At 38.8% G+C, this 25,161-nt stretch overlaps 1 protein-coding gene across 2 annotated transcripts in view; it reads left to right on the plus strand.

Moving 5' to 3' along the window:
• Window positions 1–25,161, plus strand: part of OXCT1 (3-oxoacid CoA-transferase 1) — a 92,643-nt gene that overhangs the window by 23,223 nt on the left and 44,259 nt on the right. For both annotated transcript variants that reach the window (XM_090130681.1, XM_090130680.1), the window contains exons 5-7: window positions 226–375; window positions 3,385–3,491; window positions 10,031–10,091. In XM_090130681.1, the coding sequence (XP_089986807.1) occupies window positions 226–375; window positions 3,385–3,491; window positions 10,031–10,091 (318 nt within the window). The remainder of the gene's footprint in view (window positions 1–225; window positions 376–3,384; window positions 3,492–10,030; window positions 10,092–25,161) is intronic.

Here is a 25,161-nt window from a genome sequence, read left to right on the forward strand (position 1 = left end):
GAACATTTGGTGGCTGGAAGTGAAGCACTTATTACTATATGCAGTGCCAGTTCCACAAAGGAGAGCTAAAGTGGGAAGAAGCAGTACATATGACAGTCTGCTGAGTTCAAAGGTCAAAATTACAAATAACATAATATAAAAGTAAGTCCAATCAAATCATTCATCTGAGTTCGATCTGTTATTTCTAAGTGACTAGGTCTTCAATGTGTTTTTTTTTTTCCACAGGGTACGCTTGCTGAACGTATTAGAGCAGGAGGAGCAGGAATCCCAGCATTTTACACCAGTACAGGTTATGGGACACTGGTACAGGAAGGGGGGGCACCTATCAAATACAATTCGGATGGCACCATTGCTATTGCTAGCCAGCCAAGAGAGGTAAGATGTCAATTTGTTTTTAGGAAGTCTGCTTTTGAAAATGAATTTCTTACAGAATTCCAAGACAAATGGCTGTTTAAGTTTTTTTCTGGTATGTTAGATTAATGGTGTGGCTTGGTACTAGTTACATTAATTGTCCTCCTTCTGCTCATTCCTGTCCCCTGCAGTGTGTTACAGTTCTTGGAGCTTTGAGTATCTTAACATCAAGAAACTGACTCAGGTGAAAAACTTTCTTGATTCTTTACTCAATTCTATGGCCATATCTGCAGCTGTACCTACAGCGTTGGTGTTAGAAGAGACTGGGCTTTTTCTTGTTAAACCACAAAAAGCTCAGTTAATGCATCCAGGAAACTTTGACAAAAATTTGACAAAAGTTGAAATACTATTTAGAGTGAGTGTTTAAAATTACAAAGAAATCTCTGTGATCTCCAACAGAGAAACATGAACTTGAAATTAGGTGGAAATTCTGAAGAAGGGAATAGGTTTCAAGTACTATGACTTTTTTGAAGAAATGGATGAGGTTAGCACTCTTCTCATTATGCTGCAACAAGTGTAATCGCTTACCTCAAGAACATCTCATGGGTAAAGGTAACTTTCGTTTTTATCATAGAATCATCAAATGGCCTGGATTGAAAAGGACCACAAAGATCATCTCATTTAAACCCCTCTGCTACGTGCAGGGTCACCAATCACCAGACCAGGCTGCCCAGAGCCACATCCAGCCTGGCCTTGAATGCCTCCGGGGATGGGGCATCCACAGCTTCCTTGGGCAAACTGCTCCAGAGTGTCATCACCCTCTGTGTGGAAAAACTTACTCCTAATATCTAACCTAAACCTCCCCTTTCTCAGTTTAAAACCATTCCCCCATGTCCTCTCGCTATCAACCCATTTGAACAGTCATTTCCCCTCCTATTTATACGTTCCCTTCAAGTACTGGAAGGCCACAATGAGGTCTCCCTGGAGCCTTTTCTTCTCCAAGCTAAACATGCCCATTTTACCCATAAGAGAGGTAGGAAAGGTGCTCCAGCCCTCTGATCATCTTAGTGGCCCTCCTCTAGACCCACTCCAAGAGCTCCATGTCCTTCCTGTACTGGGGACCCCAGGCCTGGAAGCAGTACTACAGATGGGGCCTCACAAGAGCCGAGTGGAGGGGGACAATCACCTCCCTCTCCCTGCTGCCCACTCCTCTGTTAATGCAGCCCAGAACACAGTTGGCCACTTTGCCAGCCTGTCCAGGTCCCTCTGGATGGCATTGATTTTTTTTCTACACTGGCACTGATATTTTCATTATTGAATCATTAGAATAGTTGTTTTTCCCTGGATTTCTTATTATGGCATTATGATATTTTACTATATGAAGGAATCTTGTTTGTTGAAATACTTTATGATTTTGATAAGCATTTTTTTTTATCTTTTGTGAAGAATATTTGTGAATATTTGTGAAGAATATCTCTTGTTTTTCTCAGTCTTTTGCAAAGCCAGTAGCATCCCTCATGTAACTTGATTGAATCAGTTTAAAATGCAAATGGCATTTTATAAATCTCAAATCTATCTCCACAGGCCCATAAAACTAACTTTTGATATGCTTTTACCATATTTTCTCCCCTCTGATAAGTTTTAAATTATGCTACAGCAGTACTGTGTATACTCTAACATACTGCATTGTTTGAATAAATACTATTCAGTGTTTCTGTGTATGATTTGTGTCCTGTCTAGTTGATGGCAGCTATCACCAAATATTCACCACATTTTTTCTAGGCCAGTAAATTGTTGTTTTCTTTCTTGTTGTTGTTATTGTTTCATTTCTGCTATGATCCAATGCTATACCTAATAATGGAAATGCCTAATGAAGAGATTAGGTGTTGATTTTCCTGGTATATCTGTGTTGTTTGGAACTGAGGTCTTGGATGTGAATCCAGTAGATTTAGGTAGCTCTCATTCAAAGCCAGATGAAGAAGACCAACGTTCCTGAAGAAGCCACAGTGTGGCTGGAGGATCTTCAGTAATTTCAGGCTCCTTAACAGAGAACTTGTGAGGGGAGAGACAGTTCAATTAACTTGTCTTTGGTAGACTGAACTCCCTCCATGAATGCATGACAATGTCCTATTTAAATTGTTTAGCAAAGTCTTGTTGGACATCAGTAAACTAATGAATGCAAAAATGAGTTTATCCCTGTTGAATATTTCAATTTGAATTCAATTCTGATTCTTTTCTTTAAAGTGGTTCAGTACTGAGCTTCACTTGTGACTGTGAAGAAAATGTAATTATGTTAAAAATAATCTAGTGATAAGTCTGCTAGAATACTATTTTCTTAGACTTAATTTTCTACATGGAATATAATTCATGCCCTATTTTGCTTCCCAACCCCAATTGTTATGAGAGATTGTGTGTCTCTGGTCTCTAGTCAACCAGGAGAATTTTTGCCTTGAAAAGAAGAAATTTTGTATTTATTCTTGAAAAATGCATTTCATTTTAAAAAGCTGCTAGCATAGTACCTGGTCATCTGTTACATGTTCTGACTTTCTGCACATTACTGTTGCAAGTATTGATCATAAAGATAGTGAAAACCAAATGAAATTCAGCCTGTCAGATGATCTGAATTGTGTACTCAGCCTCAAATTTTCTTTACTTAGATTTGGGGCTTCAGCTGATGGGCAGTAATTACAAAGCTTTTCAATACTTCTGCTTTAGCAATTTGTTTTTTAATTATCTGCAAAGAGCATGTCTAATTCCAGTTGATGGAGCAGTGGGAATATGTATTTTGTTCTATTCTGTGCATAGTTCTTGTGGTATTTTGTTAAACAGACAGCCTAGGATGAACGGGAGGTTTACAACCTCTTTGTGCTTTTCTGTGGTTATACACTTGACTTACATTTATTCAGATAGAATTGCATATAGTGCAAAAAGTCTAAATAAAATAGTTTGTAAAATTATCCCTGCAAAATAAATACTACATGAGAGATCTGTTTGAAGAAACCTACATCTCAATATTGTACTTTTTCTCTGTAGGTGCGAGAGTTTGATGGTCGTCACTTTATTCTGGAAAAGTCCATTACAGGAGATTTTGCTCTCGTGAAGGCATGGAAGGCTGATCGTGCAGGAAACATCATTTTCAGGTATGATTTGTTTATTAGTTGGAAAACCTTTTTTTAATTGTTTAAATAATGAAAGATAAGAAGAAGCCTTGTCTCCCATGTGATGGCAAAATAAAGTCTTACTGATTTCAGTGTCATTCATGTTGTCTTTCCTTACTGCTATTGTACTGCTATTAAAAAAAAAAAAAAATGCTTATTCTAAAGATGTCTGAGAATTCAAATGCAGCTATTAAATAAAACATAGTAGTTACGACTTTGGTCTGCTATGCCATATTCATTAATGTTGACTGTGGAGAAAGGTAGTGATGTTGTTTCTTTCCATTTCTGTGTTAATTTGGGCCATTTTTATTGTGCAGCTGAAGGCTGATACAAGAGGTGTAGAATCATGTATATCAGGACAGAAGGAAGCCGAGTCAGTTTTCTGACCAGACAGTGTTGTGAATGCTTGATTCTGTCCTCAGAGAAGTGTATTTGAAGTTTGTTTGTTCTCAGTCATGCAGGGGGAGACATCATATGAATTTAAACATCTTTTTATGAAGAGCAAAGACACTGCACTAGAGATAACGTAATTTATTTGGGCTGTTACATTTGTCCTCTACTTTTTCCTGAACTGTGGCAGGAGAGATTTGCATATGTTTAATGCCTGGTTTTTATTCATTTGTTTTATGGCTCTCAGATGATTAGGTAAGTGTTATAGCAATTAGTTGCAGTTTACTATGTGAAGGTGCTGAATAATGCAGCTTGTTGTTATATATATTGAGAACAACAAGGAGTTAAGTGAAAAAAAATCTGTATAAAAGATGGGGGTTAAAGTACTGTTTCATAGATGTATTCAAGTATATACATACGCATGTATTTACATAACTGCATTATTTCTATACATTATATAGTTAGTATAATATTAAAATACTTGGAAAATGGAGGGAGCTTAATTGACCTAATTCTTAACACAGAATTGTAGAATGGCTTAGAAGGGACCGCAAAGATTATGTAGTTCAGCCCCACTGCCGTGAACATGGTTGCTGACTGCTAGATCGAGCATTAGATCAGATTCCTCAGGGCCCCATCCAGCCTGGCCTTGAACAGTTCCAGGGATGGGGCATATGCAGCCTCTCCAGGCAGCCTGTTCTAGCACCTCACCACTCTCTCAGTGTAAAATTTCACCCTGACATCTAATATATCTCCTCCTTTATAATTTCAAATCATTCCCCTTTGCCCTATAACTCTACACATGTTAAAAGTTGATTTCCCTCCTGTTTAAATACTGGAAGGCTGCAATGATGTCTCCCTGCAACCTTCTCCTCTCCAAGCTGAATAAGCCCAGCTCTCTCATTCTTTCCTCACAGGAGAGGTGCTCCAGCCCACTGGTCATCATTTTGGTCCTCCTCTGGACCTTCTCTGAAAGCTCCCTGACTTTCTTATGCTGTGGGCCCCAGGCCTGGGCACTATACTCCAGATGGTGCCTCACAAAGGCAGAGCAGAGGGGGACAGTCACTTCCCTCTCCATGCTGGCTGCCCCTGTTTTGATCTAGCCCAGGATACAGTTGGTCTTTCAGGCTACAAGTGCACACTGCTGACTCATGTCCACCTTTTTGTCCACCAAGATCTCCTATTCCTTCTCTACAGGGTTGCTGTTCAGTTTTTCTCCCAAGTGTGTATGTATATATCCGGGATTGCCATGACCCAAGTGCAATACCTTTCACTTAGCCTTTGTTGAGCCTCATTAAATCATGTGGGCCCGCCTTTCAAGATTGTTTAGGTCCCTTTAGGTAGCATTCCTTCCTTCTGTTGTGTCAGCTGCACCGCTCAGCTTAGTGCCATCAGTAAACTTGCTGTGAGTGCAAGTTCCTACTGTCTCTGTAACTGATAATAATATTGAAGAGTACTGGTCCCAAGATGGATCCCTGGGGTCACTACTCATCACTGGCCTCCCTCTGGGCATAGAGAACTGAACAATTCACAGAATCACAGAATTGTAGGAGCTTGAAGGGACCTCTAGAGATCACTGAGTCCAAAGCAGGACTTGATCATCCCCATGCCAAAGTAGGCACCATAGACCAGGTTGCACAAGTAGGTGTCCAGGTGGGTCTTGAATATCTCCAGACAAGGAGACTCCAAAACCCACCTGGGCAGCCTGTTCCAGTGCTCCGTCACCCTCACTGTGAAAAAGTTCTCATGCACACTTGTGTGGAACTTCCTATGCTTCAGTTTGCGGCCATTTCCCCTTGTCCTATCACCACACATTGCTGAAAAGAATGTGGCCTTATCCCTTTGCCTCGCACACCTTACATATTTATAGACATTGATCAGATCCCCTCTCAGTATTCTTTTGAAGGGTTGTAATCAATGGTTCTGTGTCAGGATAGAGGCTGGTCACAAGCAGTGTCCCCCAGGAGTCAGTCTTAGGACCAGTGCTCTTCAACATCTTTATCAACGTAGACAGTTGTATTGAGTGCACCCTCAGCAAGTTTGCAGATGACACCAAGCTGAGCCATGCAGTCAAGAGACTGGAGGGAAGGGAAGCCTGTCCTCTGGAGAAGTGGGCCCATGTGAACCTAATGAGGTTCAGCAAGGCCAATTTCAAGGTGTTGCACTTGGGCTGGGGTAGTCCCAGGTATTTATACAAACTGGGTGAAGAGCCCCTTGAGAGCAGCCCTGTGGAGAAGGACTTGGTGGTCCTGGTGCGCGAGAAGCTGGACATGTGTCAGCAGTGTGCGCCTGCAGCCCGGAAGGACCAACTGTGTTCTGGGCTGCATTAACAGAGGAGTGGGCAGCAGGGAGAGGGAGGTGATTGTCCCCCTCTACTCGGCTCTTGTGAGGCCCCATCTGTAGTACTGCTTCCAGGCCTAGGGTCCCCAGTACAGGAAGGACATGGAGCTCTTGGAGTGGGTGTAGAGGAGGGCCACTAGGTTGATCAGAGGGCTGGAGCACCTTTCCTACCTCTCCTACAAGGAAAGGTTGAGGGAACTGGACTTTGTATAGCTTGGAGAAGGCTCCAGGGAGACCTCTTTGTGGCCTTCCAGTACTTCAAGGGAGTGTATAAAGAGTAAGGAGAATGACTGTTCAAATGGGTTGATAATGATAGGGGAAGGGAAAATAGTTTTAAACTGAGAAAGGGGAGGTTTAGGTTAGATATTAGGAGTAAGTTTTTCCACACAGAGGGTGATGACACTCTGGAGCAGTTTGCCCAAGGAAGTTGTGGATGCCCCATCCCCGGAGGCATTGAAGGCCAGGCTGGATGTGGCTCTGAGGTGCCTGAGCTGGTGGTTGGTGTATAGCAGGGGGGTTGAAACTAGATGATCTTTGAGGTCCTTTCCAACCCAGGCCATTTTATGACTCTTTTCTCAAGGTTGAACAGACCCAGGTCTTGTAGCCATTCTCCAGGCGCTTTATCATCTCTGTGGCCCTCTGCTGGACTCTTTTCACAGAATCACAGAATCACAGAATTGCCAGGGTTGGAAGGGACCTCAAGGATCATGAATCTCCAACCCCCCTGCCACACGCAGGGCCACCAACCATTCCACCTAATGCTAGACCAGACTGCCCAGGGCCCCATCCAATCTGGCCTTGAACACCTCCAGGGACGGGGCATCCACAGCCTCCCTGGGCAGCCTGTTCCAGTACTTCACCATTCTCTCCGTAAAGAATTTCCCCCTGACGTCCAATCTAAATCTCCCTTTCCTCAGCTTAAAACCATTTCCCCTTGTCCTGCTGTCACTCACCCTTTCAAAGAGTTGATTCCCCTCCTCTTTGTAGGCTCCCTTTAGGTACTGAAAGGCTGCAGTGAGGTCACCCCGCAGCCTTCTTTTCTCCAGGCTGAACAAGCCCAGCTCCCTCAGCCTGTCCTCATAGGGGAGGTGCTCCAGTCCCCTGATCATCTCTGTGGCCCTCCTCTGGACCCTCTCCAACAGCTCCCTGTCTTTCTTGTACTGGGGGCTCCAGACCTGGATGCAGTACTCCAGATGGGGCCTCACAAGAGCAGAGTAGAGGGGAACAATCACCTCCCTGTCCCTGCTGGCCACCCCTCTTTTGATGGAGCCCAGGAGATCCCTGCCTTTTTTTTTGTACTGGTGAGCCCAGAACTTGACACAGTACTCCAGGTGAGACCTGAGCGGGGCAGAGTAGAGGGGGAGGATCACTTCCCTTGACCTGCTGGCTGCCCCCTTTGTAATGCATCCCAGGATACCATTGGCCTTCTAGTCCACTGCAGGCTCATTGTGAACCTGTTTGTCCACGAGGACCCCGAGGTCCGTCTCTGCAGATCTCTTCTCCAGCTAGATCAGCCCCATCCTGTATTGGTGCATGCGGTTATTCCTGCCTAGGTGCAAAACTCTACACTTGCAATTCTACACACTGTACATTCCTTATTCACTTAATAGTCCAGCTTTCAAATACATATTTCTCCAGCTTAGAAATAGAGATGTGGTTTGGGACCATGTCAAAGGCCTTGCACAAATTCAGGTAGATGACATCAGTTGCACACCCTTTGTCTGCTGATACTGTCTCTCTGTTGTAGAAGGCCACCAGGTTAGTCAGGCATGATCTATCCCCGGGTGAAACTGCACAGGCTGTCTCAAATAACCTCTTTGTCTCACATGTGTCTTAACTTGTCTTCCAGTAGGATCTGTTCCATCATCTTCCCGAGTACTTATGTGAGGGTTGCCAGCCTGTAGTTTCCCAGATTTTCCTTTCTGCCCTCCTTAAAAATGGAAGTGATGTTTCCCTTTTTCCAGTCACAGCCATGACTTTTCAAATATGATGAAGAGAGGTCTCCAGGAGTAAAACCTTTTCTTTTACAGAAGACAACTACTTCTGAAATAATTTTCTTAACTCTAAAACAAGTTCCTCTCATTTGGACTGTGTAAAATATTGGTCTTCCTCCTTATCAGGAGCTCCTTTAAGTATTCAGATATTCAACCCCAGATCCCTCAGCCTTTCTTGAGATGGTTGGTGGCTGTAAATAATCATTTTGAACAGAGTTGCAATCTACCGTATTACCTCTTCTCATTTCCATGCCGAATTGTTTCTTCTAGTAACCTTTTGCCTCTATTTAACAATAATTTTATGTTAGTTTCTTTTACTGGCAGATTATCCAGTACAATCTTGAAAGCATCTTTTGCTCAGAAAAGTAGTCACTTGGGATGACACACTGAATTTTTTATTTTTTTCTACCTTCTCCCATCTAAATTAATTCCCTTGCTATTTTAATTCAGTTTTGAAACTTTATTTCCTTTTTATTTTCTATTCTGCCTGGTTGAAGGATTTATTTCCTGCAATCACTATTGCTAAGGCTTGTATTTGAGAACTAAGTAAATGATATAAACTCAAAGTCTTTTCTTTCATACTTTTGTATTCTTACATTTGTTTTAACACAGCCACGGACTGTCCCTTCTGAAGCGTCTGTTAAAGACTTCATAGATTATGTGTATTGCCAGTAAAAGAGAATGTCTCAAGATATGTGTTTTGGGGCCTAGTTTCCATTCTGTAGGTAGCTGCAGTAGGAATTAGTGTAAAAATGCTTGGCACGTTGGGATTTGGTCGTTTCTGTTCCCTACCCCTCATGAAGCCACGAGGTGGCAGCAGCATCTCAAAGTTCAGCATGGATATAGTACTAGGCATGGTCATTAGACTAAGGGGTGCAAAAATGAGGAAAAGGTATTGGGAAACAAGAATGGTCTGGAAAAAAACTGTCCTTATGGAAAGGGGGAGAAAAAGGAGATATTGACTTATTTGGTGTCTTGTTTTCATGCATTTTGAAGAAAAATAAAAGCAACAAAAACAGAATTCCACCTTTCAAGAGAGTGGAACTTCATCAAAATACATACAATTTTTTCTTAAATGTTTTGTCCCATAATTTTATTTCCTTTCTAGACAGTACAGAAGGACTGAAATGGATCACTTGTTTAGTCCTCTGTCTAAGATGTTGGTGCATATCTCAGCATGGTTATGCATATCATGTCTTGCTTTTACTCCCTAGAGGTTCTTTTCCTTGTTACAGAAGTCCTAAGTCCTTAGGATGAATACCAGAATCTTGCATTGGGTGCCAAAACTAGAACAGCTGTTTCAATCAAGAGAATTTAATTAAGTTTTCTACTGTGCAAAATGCAAGTCTAAGTCCATGTAGCTACTTAGTCTAAATTATGAAGGCATATATAGGATTTGGGATGGTGTGCTTGCTTCCTCATGGAAATGAATTTTATTCTTTGTGCAGAAAAGTAATATGATGATATTGTACACAGCCCAGCTTGCTGCTGCTCTTGAATCTGATAAATTATATCAGTAGCATTCCCAATTTCAATTAGACAATGTGTTGATTAAAAGTCAAAAGAGCTGTAAATATTCTCTAATGTAGAAAAATGTAATTTTATTTTTTATGTATCTTAGACATTTTGACATATTTTTTCTCCTTCTTATTTTTATTAGAATTTTAGATATTCAAAACTAATATTCGTGATGTTCATATTACAGAGATTCTTGTATCAACTTGGTTCTGAAATGTCTTTACTTTTAAAGTTTTAGAACTTATAATTTTTATTTTTATTTATTTTTTTATATTTCAGGAAAACTGCTAGAAACTTCAATCAACCAATGTGCAAAGCTGCCAAGACAACTGTGGTGGAGGTAAGGAGATGAAACACAGTAAGATCTACATCCCTGTAATCAACAAACCCCTTTGGCTTGCATGCCATTCTGGGGACAGAGTTCTTTTTTTTTTTTCACATTAATTGGTGAATTTCTTATACGGAACTGTGGTCCAATCTGTCTTCTTTGACTAGCTCCTACTGACTTTGTGTTCAGTTTTAGTGATCAGTTTATCACTTTTCATCTGATTATGGCTTGGACTTTGTTTGCTGTATTGAGCCTTTGAAAAGTTTTATATTTATTAAATAAAAAAAATATGTGGATTAAAGAAAAAACAGTAGACTTAGCCTGTGCTTGAGAGAATTCACAAGAGGCCTCAAGGAAATAAATAATGAAGATTATATGTAAGACCTGATAATAAGCACATAAAAACATATATTGAGCATATTGTGGCTTTATCATAGAGGAGGTCTCTAAAAATAAATGATATGAATGTCAATCAAATAGATGCAGGCATTTGGTTATGCCTTGAGAAAGAAGTTGGGCTAGGTCATCTATATTTTCTTCCAATCTTTCAGTCTTTTATCCTTGTTGTCTAAAACTATGTGGAGTACCCTACTTTGAAGGTGACATGAAAGTTGTTAGAACTTAGTAATATTGGTAGACTGCTTTGTTAGCTTTTTCTCATTCCACTGAGAGGAAGAGTGAGCAAACAACTGTGTGGTGCTTAGCCACCTCCTGGGTCATACCACTGGTATAACTCCCTGGTAAATTTTTTATATATTTAATAAAAGCCAAATATAATTGACAGTAAAATGAAAAGAAACTCTTCTAGTGCACTTTCAGTAAATTCTAAGTTAGAGGAGACTTAAATTGGAGGTGTCCCTTCTTAGTTCATGTGCTTGTTTGTTTGTTTTTGTAAACCTCTGGAATAAGATATTTGGTACATAAACATCCCCAGATAACACATTTAGAGAGTTATTTCTTTGTGTGGTGTAGTGCTATAGCAAAATATACCACAGAATTTGTTAAATGACTTCTACTGACTTGTGAAAACTTCATGTTGTTTTTTTAGAAAGGCTAAAAATTATTTTTCCTTTTGAAAGTGAAATAAAAAATCTTTCTTCTTCCCTTCATTCTAGCTGCTCACTTTTCATACTTAAGTCTGGTGCTTAGAGAATCTAAGTAGATCAAAGTCTTCCACCTGAATGCCATTTCATTCTCCCTCTCTACTCTTCTATCCACGTGTAATAGTGTAGAATTTTCTTGATAGGGAGCAACAATTAGGTGACATTTTTTCTTGGCATAGTTCCATGTAATCTTTGGAAGATCTGCCTTCAGATCTTTGTCCGTCTTGGTGCAGCTATATACTGCTATAACTGACATGCTTTTGCAAGATAATTAATATTACTTTACAACTCTGTACGACTAATTAATGGGCAAAGAGGCATAAGCAGAGATTTAAGAGAAATTGCTAGCTAAATACAATACCTTGGGTTGATTTTTAAGTATCTTTCTTCTGAAATGAATTCAGAATGCTGTGTTTAGGATTTGAGAGTTCAAATTCATGGTGTTGAATAGAGATGTCTCAGTACTGCATCTAGGGTATCTGGAGTACTGAGAGTTATCAGTTTGTGCCTGTCTAGGGCTAATCTCAAGGTAGCTGAGGTGACTGCTTAAAAGTTCATTGGGCTTCTTAGTTGCATTGTTCAAGGCTGGAGGGTGAAATTCTCAGTCTCACAGAGAGATAGGAAAAAAAAAAAGATTCAATAGGCTAGTAATTCAGATTCTCCCTTTACAGCAGGGATTTCTGATATCTGTTCCCAGCTTTGTTGTTTTTTTTTTTTCTTTTGTTTGTTTGTGGGTGGTTTTTTTTTTTTTTTTTTTTTTTTTTTTTCCCATCCAGAGACCATTTAACTTAATATAAACAGACAGGAGTGGAGATTTGAAGCCTTCCCTGCGCCTTCCTGGCACTGTGAGCTACAGGTCAGACCTGTCTTCAGAGTAATGCAGTAATAATGTGGGATATGCAGGACTGCAGTTTCTCAATCTGGTGTTCCCTTTCTGAGTTTGAACTTGGAGCTTTATTCATGTACACCCAGATTCATGATGGCAACATCTGCTTGTCTAGCACAAAGCACCAATCTGAGGCAAGTAACTAGGTAGCAGAAATAAAAAGCACATCCTTCTGTGTTTCTAGTTTTGAGCTGAATTTTTCCCTTTAAAGTGAATGCTGTAAATAAACAAAAACGATTTGTTAATTCTGGTAGCTACTCTGCTGGGTTACTTATTTCCCTTCTCTGCTTGTTTGTATACTTCCAGTTTTATTCAGTCTTTTGGAAGCAATTTCTTTTTCAGAAGTAGAGCTTTATCAAACATTAAGTTGGAAGAATGGATACTAGGCTATTCACCATCCCTGAATGTGTTGAAAAACTGTTTGGATGTGCTGCTCAGGGACATGATTTAGTGGAGTGTTGTTAGAGGTAGGGTAGTATGGTTTGGCTGCATTTGGACTTGATGATCTTTAATGGTCTTTTCCAACCTGAGCAATTCTATGATTCTATGAGTATGTCTCTGTTCAGTTCTTTTAAGTACAGTGAAACAGTGTAACTTGAATTTTGGAAGGTATTTTTGATCAAAAAATGTATCCTGCCATGATATGAACAAAGTAAAAGATGGAAAACCTATCATTCTATTTGGGCTTGTTCCAGTGGTTAATCACTCTCACTGGTATACATGTCTTTTTACTGTAATTAGTTTAGATTCCATCCAGTGCTTTTGCTCTCTTCTGCTAGATTAAAAGCCTATCTGAAGCTGGCATTTGCTTACTGTGGGATAACTTCTCAGTTCTGCTGATATGATAAACAGATTGAGGTCTTAATGATTCTAACTGTAAAATATTTTCAGCCCTACCCCTTTTATATCCTTCTCTCTCTGTTGTTTTCTGAAACTTCACAAATGTGACCAACAGGAGTGTCTTCAGTACTGATAATAGTACTGTCAGCTACTAAGGTGGAGTTATTTTTCTGCCCAGTTCTGCTGCATTCCTGCTTGTGCACCCCAGACTCTTTGCTGATCATTTCATGTGGGTTGCCTAGACAGCTAGCTGCTTACATCTTGTTAATAATTTTCTGACATACTTTAAGAAAGGTATAATTAATGATTTCCAGCATGAATTCTTTAAGTATGACAGGTATTTCTTGTTAACAGATGTTGTACTTTGCTTTAGAATTATCTTGTGTTCTACAATACTGCTGTTTCTGTCTTAGGATTTATTATTCCACCTGTCTTTCCCCAGATCTGTTTCAGTGGAATGACACTAGGCTTGCTGAGATCTGTATTTCCAAGGGGATATAAGTACTGGAGATCCAGTCTCAAAGTGCAGGAGGAATCAATTGCATTGGTTAACCTGTTGTAAGATATCTTGTTGAGCTCTGAGATCTTTTGACATGCATGCGCAGTAGAAAATGTGTTTTTCTTTAATGTATTAAATATGCTTGAGTTCAGGTCAATATGACATTTTACTCTGTTCAAGGATGGGAAACATTATTTTTTGTGACAATTTGGAAGATAACTTGGCAGCGCTTCCTGATGTGGAGGGTAAGAGCAGAGCCACATGTTTGTGGCTCACAGACTGGTAGCTGTTGCTTACTTAAAAATACTGTTTGCCTTAAACAAAGCTGTCTGTGTTTAGAGAGGGCAGTGAAAGAGGAGGAAGAAGTAAGGCTGTGCTGTTACCAGTTAACGTCTGTTGCTCACAGCAGGGTTATGGATTTTAAAATTTGCCTTGAACAAATTTCTGATTGAGATATCTGAGCTTCAGCTTTGTTTGTTCTGACCAGTCAAATACTCAGAAGTAGCTGTTCTGAACCAAATGCAGTAGCCTTCCCAGAGTCATAAATACATTGATCATAAACTTCTAATGAAATGCAAAGTGTGTTTACTTAACTGAGTATTTTGGACTGTTAAATGCATTTCTTTTGTTTTTCGAGGTTAGAGGAAGTAGAACCTGATAAAATGCCTGATAGCAAGGATGATTACTGAAACATGAGGAATCATCTGTAACAGATCCAACTGAAGTAGCTCTGGTGAAATTTCTACTTTAAAAATGACCAGTATTAAGGTTCAGAAAGGAGTTCAAGCAGAATTGGTTGATTCCTGTTATTTCATAGAATCATAGAATTGCTCAGGTTGGAAAAGCCTTAAAGATCATCAAGTCCAACACACAACCTAACCATACTACCCTAACTAACAATCCTTGGCTAAATCATGTCCCTGAGCACCACATCTGACTGTTTGGTGGATTAAGAATCAGTTGGCTGGTTGCAGCCAAAGGGTTGTGATCAATGGTTCTGTATCAGGGTAGAGGCTGGTCACAAGCAGTGTCCCCCAAGGGTCAGTTTTGGGACCGGTGCTCTTCAACATATTTATCAATGACATAGACAATGCAATCAAGTGCACCCTCAGCAAGTTTGTAGATGACACCAAGCTGACCTGTGCAGTCGATACACTGGAGGGAAGGGAAGCCTGTCCAGAAGACAGGCTGGAGGAGTGAGCCCATGTGAACCTAATGAGGTTCAACAAGGCCAAGTGCAAGGTGTTGCACTTGGGCTAGGGCAATCCTGGGTATTTATGCAGACTGGGTGAAGAGCCCCTTGAGAGCAGCCCTGTGGAGAAGGACTTGGTGGTCCTGGTGGACAAGAAGGTGGACATGAGCCAGCAGTGTGCGCCTGCAGCCCGGAAGGCCAAATGTGTTTCTGGGCTGCATTAAAAAAGGGGTGGCCAGCAGGAAGAGGGAAGTGATTGTTCCCCTCTACTCAGCTCTCGTGAGTGGTTGGAAACGCTGCCCGTGGCAGGTGGGTTGAAACTAGATATTTTCAGCCTAGGCCATTCTATGATTCTATGGCATAATGACAGTGCTGAAGAGGTGAGGGATGATTTTAGGCGTGTTTTCACTCTGTCCTGGACAAGTGTACAGACATCTGTAACAGCCCCACACATTCCTAAGCTGCGTCTGTTCCCTGCTGTTGTTCTCTGTTGTGAGTCTTCCTGAATGCTCAACTCTGGCATAGCAGTTTGAGATCGCAGCTATGACCATGATGTGTCTGTGAGTGGCAATATTCAATATGTTTAGACATACTTATTCACTGTTCGAATATCCAGTTCGAATTATTTTCTTTATCAAATTGCAAGAGGATGGTTAAATATATCTGCTTGTGTAAACAGCATTTCCACCTCAAATAACATCACAAGAGAAAAAAAGAGAATGTACTTTCTCATGAAAATACATTAAATAAAAATCATTAAACCCTGTATTTTATCTCTGGTTGCCTGGTAACAACACTGCCACGTCAGTGAGCGTCATTATCTCAGGTACAATGGACTGTGCTGCACTGAGGGACAGAAGCAGGCTGAAATAATCCATTTGTATCCTGTTATCTGTACTAAGTAACAGCATTGCATTTTATTGAGGAAACTGAAAAATTAACTTCTTTTTTGTTGTCTGCTCCCCCAAATGTTTTAACACCAGTAAAACTCTCCTTGTTCTGTATAGCCTTGTTCTGAAGAGTTCTGCAAAGCTATTACACAGTGACAATTTATAGTGAAATGCCTTTACGTACTATTTTAAGGTGGAAAATAATCTCTTTCCTTGCCCTGGCACTCCGGCGATGGAACTCAAGCCAAACCCTATTACAGGAAGCAAACTCTCAGTTTGAGATAGGCTCTGGCTTTGCTCTAGGATTTTATGGGAGACCTCAGATCAGGATTTGAGATCCAGGAGCATGTGGAACCAAGGTATACACCCTCCTCTTCGGCATTTACTGATCTGTGTTGATATAGCCTTTTTCAGTAGTTGTCTAGGTACTCAGGGATGACTGACTGTGTTTAGGGGTTCATTGGTGAAAGCATCCCCAGGGGATTACAGTGGACAAATGTTTTATTTGGCACAGGATGGACTCTTGACCTGCTCATTCCCTACCACTGTCACATCAACTCTTAGCACAAATGACAATAGAATTGTAGTTTTCTTAATATATAAATGCTAGTGTAAAAAAAAAAAAGTTATGTGTGTGTGTGTGTGTGTGTGTGTATGTGTGTGTATATATATATATATATAGAAATCTTTGGATCTAAAGCATCTAGGGGTATGTCAGGACATACATAGACAGGATGAGAGGCTTGATATATTGATATAACTAGGTTGTGGCTACATTCAGAATCAGAGATGTTTATGGATGCAGATTTAAATAAGCATGAACACAGTTCCTCCAGGATAGAGGAGGATGGGGAGAGTAGTAGGGTTTCACTTTGAACACAATTGACACTATCTCAAATGCAGAAAAGAAAAATGACAGGAAGTAAGAACACGGTCAGATATCTGAGGCAAAATGTTATGAGGGGAAAAAAAAAGTGTAAGTGAACAAAAAAACATATATGCACTGAAGCAAACTCAAAAAAATTCAACCCATTTCAAACTGTGCAAACTAAAGAAAATGTGAAGCTAGTAGGAAATTAGGAATACTTACATAGTGGGCTGATCAGAGAGATTGATATCTGAAATGTTCAGTCAAGAGAGTAAAATTAACAATACAGCATACAAAGAAAGTTGATCAATTTAAAGCTCTTTCTACCTCCGTTTTCAGTAATATTAAAAAGCATTTTGGCTGCTGTGTACAGAAAGTTAAAGAACAAGTTTGAGTAGGGATGGAGTTGAATTGCAGGGATTATGTCTTGGAGAAGCAACTCATGTGAACATTTGCACACCATTGCAATAGTAATTTTAGTTTGGTAAAAGGAAGCCCAATGTCACACTTCAGTGCTTTTTTGCTGATTTTATTGCCCTTCATGGTATATGATTCCTTCCTTTTATCTGTGTATGTACTAATCATAGAATCATGGAACAGCTAGGGTTGGAAGGGACCTCAAAGATCATCTAGTCCCAATCCCTGCCATGGGAAAGGTTGCCAACCATAACATTAGGCATTAGATTCAGTTGCCTAGGGACCCTTCCATCCAACCTGTCCGTGAACACCTCCAAGAATGGGGCAACCTCTTTAGGCAGCCTGTGCCAGTGACTCACCATCTTCTCAGTGAAAAATTTCCCCTAACATCTAATCTAAATCTCCCCTCTTTTAGTTTAAAACCTTTCCCCCTTGCCCTGTCACTGTCTTCCCTCCTGCTTATGAACTTGCTTTAAGTACTGGAAGGCTACAATGAGGTCTTCCCAGAGCCTTCTCTTCTCCAGGCTGGACAAGCCCATCTCCCTCAGCCTGTCTTTGTAGAAGCGGGGCATCCTTGTGGCCCTCTTCTGGACCCACTCCAATGGCTCTGCATCATTCCTGGGTTGAGGCCCCAGGTCTGCATACAGTACTTCAGATGGGTCTCATGAGTGCAGAGAGCAGAAGGAGATGATCCCCTCCCTCACCCAGCTGCCACCCATTTGTTGGTGCAGCCCAGGATACTGCTGGCCTTCTGGGATGCAAGCATAAATGCTGTCTCATACTCAGTTTTTCATCCACCAAAACTCAAAACTCATGGCTGCTCTCAGTGAGTTCTTCTCGCAGTCTGTATGTACAATTAAGATTGCCCTACCTAGGTGCAATATCCTGCACTTGGCCTTGTTAAACCTCATTAGTTCATGTGGGTGCACTTTTCAAGCCTGTGCAAGGGAGAATGAGACAGCAAAACATTTTTACAGCTATTGTGCAGATCATCTTGAGATGTTTTGAGAAGCATTGAAATAAACTGGACAAGATGAGATGTACTTCAGATGTGTAATTGTAGTGCATAGCATATTTGGTTATCTACCAATTGTTGTGGGAAAAGAAAAAAGACACCAACCTACAAAGCCCCCCCTTCATTTAGCTTTAGGATCTGGCATAGGCTTTCTATCAGTTTCATCAGCGCACTGACTTCTGGGCAAATGTTATCATCTGCTGATGATAACAGACTTGCTTTAGCATATTCTTTTTGAATGTTGCATTTGTTCTTAACATAAGTGACAAGTATAAAAGGATGTTTTTCATTGAATATTATATTCATCACATCAGCAATGATTTTCTGAAGCTGACTAAGTAAGATCATGATATTAACTCAAGAAGGTATCAATTTAAAAAGGAAAAAAAAGAAAGAACTAGATAAAGAAAAACGAATGCAAAGTTTTCAGCACAATGTTATGTGGGTAGGTAAAACTATCTGAGTAGCAGTCAGTAACAACCTGATCTGCTATGACTTTTAACCACTTAGCATTCAGTACTCCAGCAGTGAAGTGCCAAATCTGAACCCACATAATTAAAAGTTTATTCTCTTGAAAATCAGAAGCTTGTAAGAAGGATAGCTTTGTAGGTTGGTTTCTTTTTCTTGTTTTCCATAATAATTTGTGGAAAACCAAATATGCTATGCATTACAATTACACATTTGAAGTACATTTCATTATCAGTGCTCACATTCTGTGTCATGGGGATTTGAAAATGAATAGGTTTTAAATATACTGTAGATTGAACTTCTCACTGTAATAACATGTACATTGAATCTGTGGTAATTCTTATGTCCTATCATGTTTAGAATGTGTTTGTCAGTGAACAATTTCTGTCTTTGTTTGAAATCACATTTCACATGATTATTTTGCTAAAAAATGCTGCAGGAGAGTTTTAGGTTTGATTCAAGGAACTTATTTGCGTGTATCTTAAAGCTTGAATTTTTTTAAATTCTGCTTTTAATAACTTTTTTGTCATTTCTGATAGAGATTCCTAGGAAAAAAAAAGAGAGAAAAAATTGACATTCAAATTGAAAACATTAGAAAAAAAGTAATTCACAGTGTGAGTAATGCGTACTAGCATGAAACATGCATTTTATCAGGTGGCCAAAATACTGAGTTTTAAAAAGCTGCAGCCTAGTAACTATTAATGCAATGAGAATTTTGGAGCAGTCATTTGAATCAATAGAACAGATTTTAATCTTTTCTTACTGCACTCTTCCCTACAAGTGCTTTAAAACCAAACTACTCAGCGAAGGTGATGATGGCTTTCTAGTACTTGAAATGGCCCTACAGGAAAGCTGGAGAGGGACTTTTTGTAAGGGTGTGTAGCAACAGGGCAAGGGGAAATAGCTTTTAACTGTAAGAGGGTAGATTTAGGCTAAATATTAGGAAGAAATTCTTTACTGTGAGGGTTGTGAGACACTGGAACAGGTTGTCCAGTGAGGCTGTCAATGCTCCCTCCCTGGAAGCATTCCAGGCCAGGCTGGATGGGGCTTTGAGCAACTTGGTCTAGAGGGAGATGTCCCTGCCTATAGTAGGGACTAAATTGGAGGCGTATCTTTTTATTTCTTCTTCTCATTGAATAAATCACTGACAAGCAGTGAGGAGAGCTGGGATATATTCCTGATCATAACAGGGGAGGTGTGTAGAGAGTATTTTGTGTAAGCATACAGTTGGTGCTGCGCTAGCTTCTGACCTAAGTGTATGTACGGATTTTGGAAAAAATGTTTGATTCCAGATTGCAATTTCAACTGTGGAGTTCTACATTTAAGACAAGAAGAGCTGATTTTTTCAAACACTGAGGGTCAAGAGCTGCAAATGAATTGACTAACACATATATTAGCTTTTTTTTAAATAAACAATTTCGGAGTAGAAATATTTTTGGGTACTGATTTTTTCCTACATGACCTTCAAGTTAGAAACTTGCATTTTTTATGGTGATTTTTTTTACCTGTTTGAATTCCAGGCCAACAGTAAGAATACTGATATCTTATGGTTCCTTGTATTTTTCAAGTGAATTAGATAAGCTCTTATGCTATCTATTCATTTTTCTATTCATTTGCTCTGTTGCTTTGATATGTTTTGTTGTTTGTGTGTTTTTTGTTCTTGTTTTCTATGTATTTGTGTCTGAGATGTCTTACAGCTTTTGTAGCATCTTGCGATAATGCCAGGTAAGAAGCAGGCTTCCTAGCTTGCACAGCAGCACATTCTTGATGCTGTGGTACTAGGTCAAATTTTGTAAGGCATTTTGGAGAGGTTTTGTGCTTTGTGTCTGTGCCACCAGCCACCAGAAATGAACCCCCTCTTGATTTCCTGAGCTGAGTGTGAGACATTCAGTTTCTCCTGGCATACATGTATTGAGAAAAGCAATTTTTACATGTGTTTTTCCCTTGTGTTATATAGATGTATGATGGTAGATGTAAGGTGTTGAATTTATTCAAAATTATATCTAATCTGGGATCTAAAGAAGCACTAGATTTAAGGGAGTGAATTCTGCCATCATGCAAGTAGAAATGTGCTGTTTGTGGTTGAATATATGTTAACCAATTGTGTCCAAGTTAGATGTTTTCTGGGAAGTTTTATGGGAAAGGGGAACCAGAGGAGTTAGCCACTCCACCACCTGCATCAAAAGCAACAACTGAACTTTCAGTCACAAGAAAAATGGCTAAATGAATGCATAGGTTTCTGGGAGTGCTGAAATTTTCAGATACAGATCCAGGAAAGATACCTGCGATTAATGTATTTCTATTTTGAGGTCACTGAAGAGGGAAGGGTTACTTAAAACAAGGGGAAAAATAATTGAAGTTACGTAAGAGTTGGGAATCTAAAGCCAGTCAGTATTACCTTGATCTGCTTCAGTAGTTATTCCCTGTGATTAATAAATACAGAGAGAGAACAGAAACTTAGTATGACCAGGAGATTAGAGGTTGTACTTGCTATGACTTATTTTCAGATGTGCTAAAGACAATTCTGCACTGTTGCTAGCAGGAATGAGATAATCTTTTTGTTGGATATGAGAAACAAAACTACTTTATGTATTCTTATTATATGAAACATTGAATTTATATGTTTATGTCAGTTTCAGCTTCAGATAATATTTTTGATTCTGTGAAGCACCTCATTATTATTATTCTTTACTCCCATGCATGTCTAGTGATCTCCTTCCTGGACAGCATTCAGGAAGGATAGTGTTTAAGTGCAAGAGAAGATGTATTTTTCTTAAAAGTCGTTGCCTAAAATCTCAATGCCTAAATTTCTTTGGTTTCTGATGAAACTGTGGAAATTCTCTGAACCCAGTTGTTTGCTTTCTTCTTGCCCTTTCCTTGAAAAATACTCTTGATTTCCTTCCTCAACATTGCAGAAAAATGTCATTGGTCTTGAATATTTTGGGTTTTGGTGGGTGTGTGTTTGTTTTTGGGTAGCTGCTGTGATTTTGAAGATGAAATGTACCTCTGTGATCCACCTTTGAGAAAAAGAAAGTAGTAGCATGTGCTGGAATTCTGAGAAATCTTGTAAATTACAGCTGTTTATGAGGAGTTTCTGACATAAGGAGGATAACTAATATGCGTGTGGAAATAAAGTGCCGTTTCAAGATGAAGTGTTTTTTGTCTTCTTCACTGAAATGGCAGTTGTTATTTTTCCTTTTGTTTTTATTTTCTTGCCAGAGAGAACCACCAACATGATCTGTTAGAAAATAGCTACTACTGCATGATTTTACCCTGACTACCTTCCTATATATCTCAAGCTTAGGATGCTCTGCTCTGATTCTTATTTAAGATGTTTTCATTGGTCTTTGGAGTGGTTTAAGAGGACTCACATAAACTGAAATACAAACAATTCCTTCTTAGATGCTGCAGATGGATCTTCTGTTTTTGTTTTAAATTTTTCACTTCCTCCTTCTGCACTTTAATTACTCTTAATTTGTTTTTAATAGTCAAGCTCAATTTATCTCCTGACATTTAAGTTACAGTTCTTCAGGTGTGTAGGAGATTTGAGATCTCTTTCAGTCTCATTTGTCATTTCTTTGATATGAGTAAGAAAATACAATCTTTTGTAGAGATTAAAGCTGACATTTTTTGGGTTTCAATTCTTCTCTATGATAAATGAACAACTTTAATTAAAAAAAAAAAAAGTCAGTTATTTTTAACTTGTAACTCAAAGATTTTCAATCTAATGTATTTTGAAAATAAGCAGTGAAATACAGGAATAATTTGTTTAGAGTTTATATTGTTAACAGTGTACTGTTCAGGATGGAAAGATTTGGAGTATGATTAGAATTTTATTCAGCAGTCATAGCCATTACAGATTAAGCAGGTTCTTTGGTCATTAGGTAGCCCTTAACTTGTTCACTGATGGTGGGATTTTTTACAAGTTCTTTATTTCCCATTATTTTAGTAATTTGAAAACTGCGTAATGCAGTCTAAAAAATGACTTTCCAAAGTAACCTTTTCCAGTTTGTTAGAGTAACATCAGCAATAAATAAAAGTTGGCAGGCAGTGCTTTTTTTTTTCTTTATCTACTTCACAAACATCTTCAGGAAAAATCTGCAAGGTTCAGTTTATACATACAGGGTCATTTTTACAGTACATGTTTATTTTTGGGTCTAATACCAGACATTTATTGCAACTCTTTCACAAATGTAGCTACTGAATAAAGCTGTCCATTTATAAGAAAAAAAAAAAGTCTTCCTTCAAGAAATTTCTGTATTTACTAATTTTGGTCATGATATACAACATCAAACATCGAAATGTTTGGAAAAGTATAACTGTCTGTGTGATAGAGATTGGCAGCTAATTTTCTTCGGATTATTTCATTCATGCATACATGCACAAAGCTTTACAGATAGTGTATTTTATAATTAATGAAGTATACTTTCTATTTTTCTTTTAGTTACTATCCCAGCACTGCTATGTGTGAGTACCAAGAGCAGGTAGTGTATATAATGCAGCCTGTGTTTTCTTTGCTGTCAAACTACAGTGTGGAGGAAAACATTAAATGCATGAAATGAGAAGTGGCCATTTCAGGAAACAGAGGTAGCAGGTGCAGGAAATGTGAAGGAACTGACTTAGTAAGACAGAGGCAACTAAAAATGGAATTAATTCTAAAGACTTAGCGAAAAGTAAGATGAAAGAAAGATAATGTAGCTGGGGATTCTAAATTATGAGAATATATAGCTACGAGTTGACAATCCTTAGAAGGTTCATGTCAGTTTTGCTTCTGTAATGATCGGAATTGAAATATTGGCAACATGTCTCACTGTTTTTCTCTGCAATGTTCAGAGACAATAACAGTTTACTAGGAAGCAGAAAGACATTAAGGTACATAGATTGTTCATTGATATATAATAGACAAAGAACCTGCTATTCCTGTTTTGCAAGAAAAGGAAGCACCCAGTGAAATGACAAGGCACGATTAAAAATATTTTTGCACAAGAAATGCAGTGTTATAAAATGTTTTGAGTGCCAAGGAAACTTTGACAAGTTCAGAGTTCATCAGAAGCTATGATGCAAGGCGGTCTATGCCAAGCCGTAAACCATAGAGATTCCTAAACTGCATGTTGACAAGAAACCAGGATAGAATAAACAAAAGTAGTCCTTTAAGCTTCCATTCTTTGCCAAGAAAGAGGGCTACTGGACTAAAAGGTCTTTCAGTGTGAATCATATCAGTCTCACTAGCCTCAATGTGAAAATGAACTTTACAGATTTCTGCTGTTCTCCTGCACCTCCTTTGTATGCTTATTTAAAAGTTTATTCTAAGTTTGGCAGATCTGGCAACTTCATTCATTCTAAGACCTGCTTTTATTGGATGACTTAGCATTTGCTTGCTTTTCAGTATTTAAAATTATGCCTCAGGAATTTTTATTGACTGATGGCTGTTTCATTACAATGAAAGCTTGGCAGGAATTGAAATTTCATGGTGTGGCTGATCTTAGATCTAGGAAAGCACAGAACAGAATTCAGAACATTTCTTCTACCCCTCTGCATTCAGACAGAAATGAGTGAATATTAACCTACTTTGCTCTTTCCTCTATCGCTCTGGCAGTTTTAAGAGTATATTCCATTGTTGTACAGAACTAAAGCTTTTTATGAAAGTTCGGTCTAAATAATTAAAATAATTAAGACTGACATTTTTCTTGTTTGTCATTAGCCATGGAGAATGTTTGATGACATTTTCTGGCTTCATTCAGACTTCTCTTCAGTAGAGCAGACAGACATGACTTTTCCTCTTAGCTGTTTTGTTTTTTTTTTTTAACTTCTAATGATTTTATAAATGTTGGAATGAATATTGCAGAGACATATTGACTCTTCCAGCAGTAAACTGAAGAAGTATTAAAATAAGCTTCTATCTAGCATCTAAGGGGGTAAATTTCTTCTATTGTTTGTTGACGTTTTATTCTAGTTCCATTCTACTGAGTATTTTTATTATTTCAGTTTGATGAACTGATGAGTACTGTGATAATGGAGATAATTTTTTAGGGATTTAATAAAGCTACTTTAAAAATAAGCAATTTAGAAATGCATAGGTTTGCTAATTTTCCCATCCCACTCCTCATGCTCAGCCATTCTCCTTCTTTCCACCTGTTCTGTTTTTGACTATATTATTTTCCCCTGTAATAAAGAATTATGTATTCTTGTCTGGCTATAGCTCAATTTTATTAAAACGTATTAAAAACTAAAACAGCTGAGAATTTTTCACATATCATAAAGCATGTAATTAGGCAGTAGAAACTGGTTAAAAAGTGAGTACTCAAAAGTCTTTCTAGGTTCAAGCATTTTGACATGAATAGTTGTATAATTACAACTTCTTTTCCAGTTTTTGATCGAGAATGCTGTTTGTTATCTTAATTATGGAAGTTTATAACCTTCAAGATTCCCATTCTTTCTCTAGAAGCCCCTAGAAACCCTGAGTTAAAACTTCAGAATACTAGCTGAATTTCTTTAAGTAAAAGTAAAAGCAAACCAAACTACTTTAAAAAGGGAAAAGTGGATGTAAATTACAGAAGGAAGTGATATTTTTAAACAAGTGACCATTCATTCTATGAGTGCTGATACCAAAATGAGTGACAGAACGCTCTTGTGAATCATAGAAGAGAATAGCTTTTGTGTTGTACTTCCAGATAAACTACTATTCAGAAATGTTTGAACTTATTCATTCTACTTCCATGTGACTTCAATGACTTTCACTGGCAACAAGCAGACAAGATTTGCAAGGACATATACACAGGAAGGAAACTGATAATGTGAAACTCTTGAATCAATGAAAGAATGTTTGAGTCATGAATCAGAGCCTACTAGAAGAGAGAACTCATCTCATATGGTCCTGAAATTACTCTTTCATTTTGCTGATATA

The sequence above is a fragment of the Phasianus colchicus genome, chromosome Z (assembly GCF_987193195.1).
Source record: "Phasianus colchicus chromosome Z, bPhaCol1.hap1.1, whole genome shotgun sequence".
NCBI classification, from domain to species: Eukaryota; Metazoa; Chordata; class Aves; order Galliformes; family Phasianidae; genus Phasianus; species Phasianus colchicus.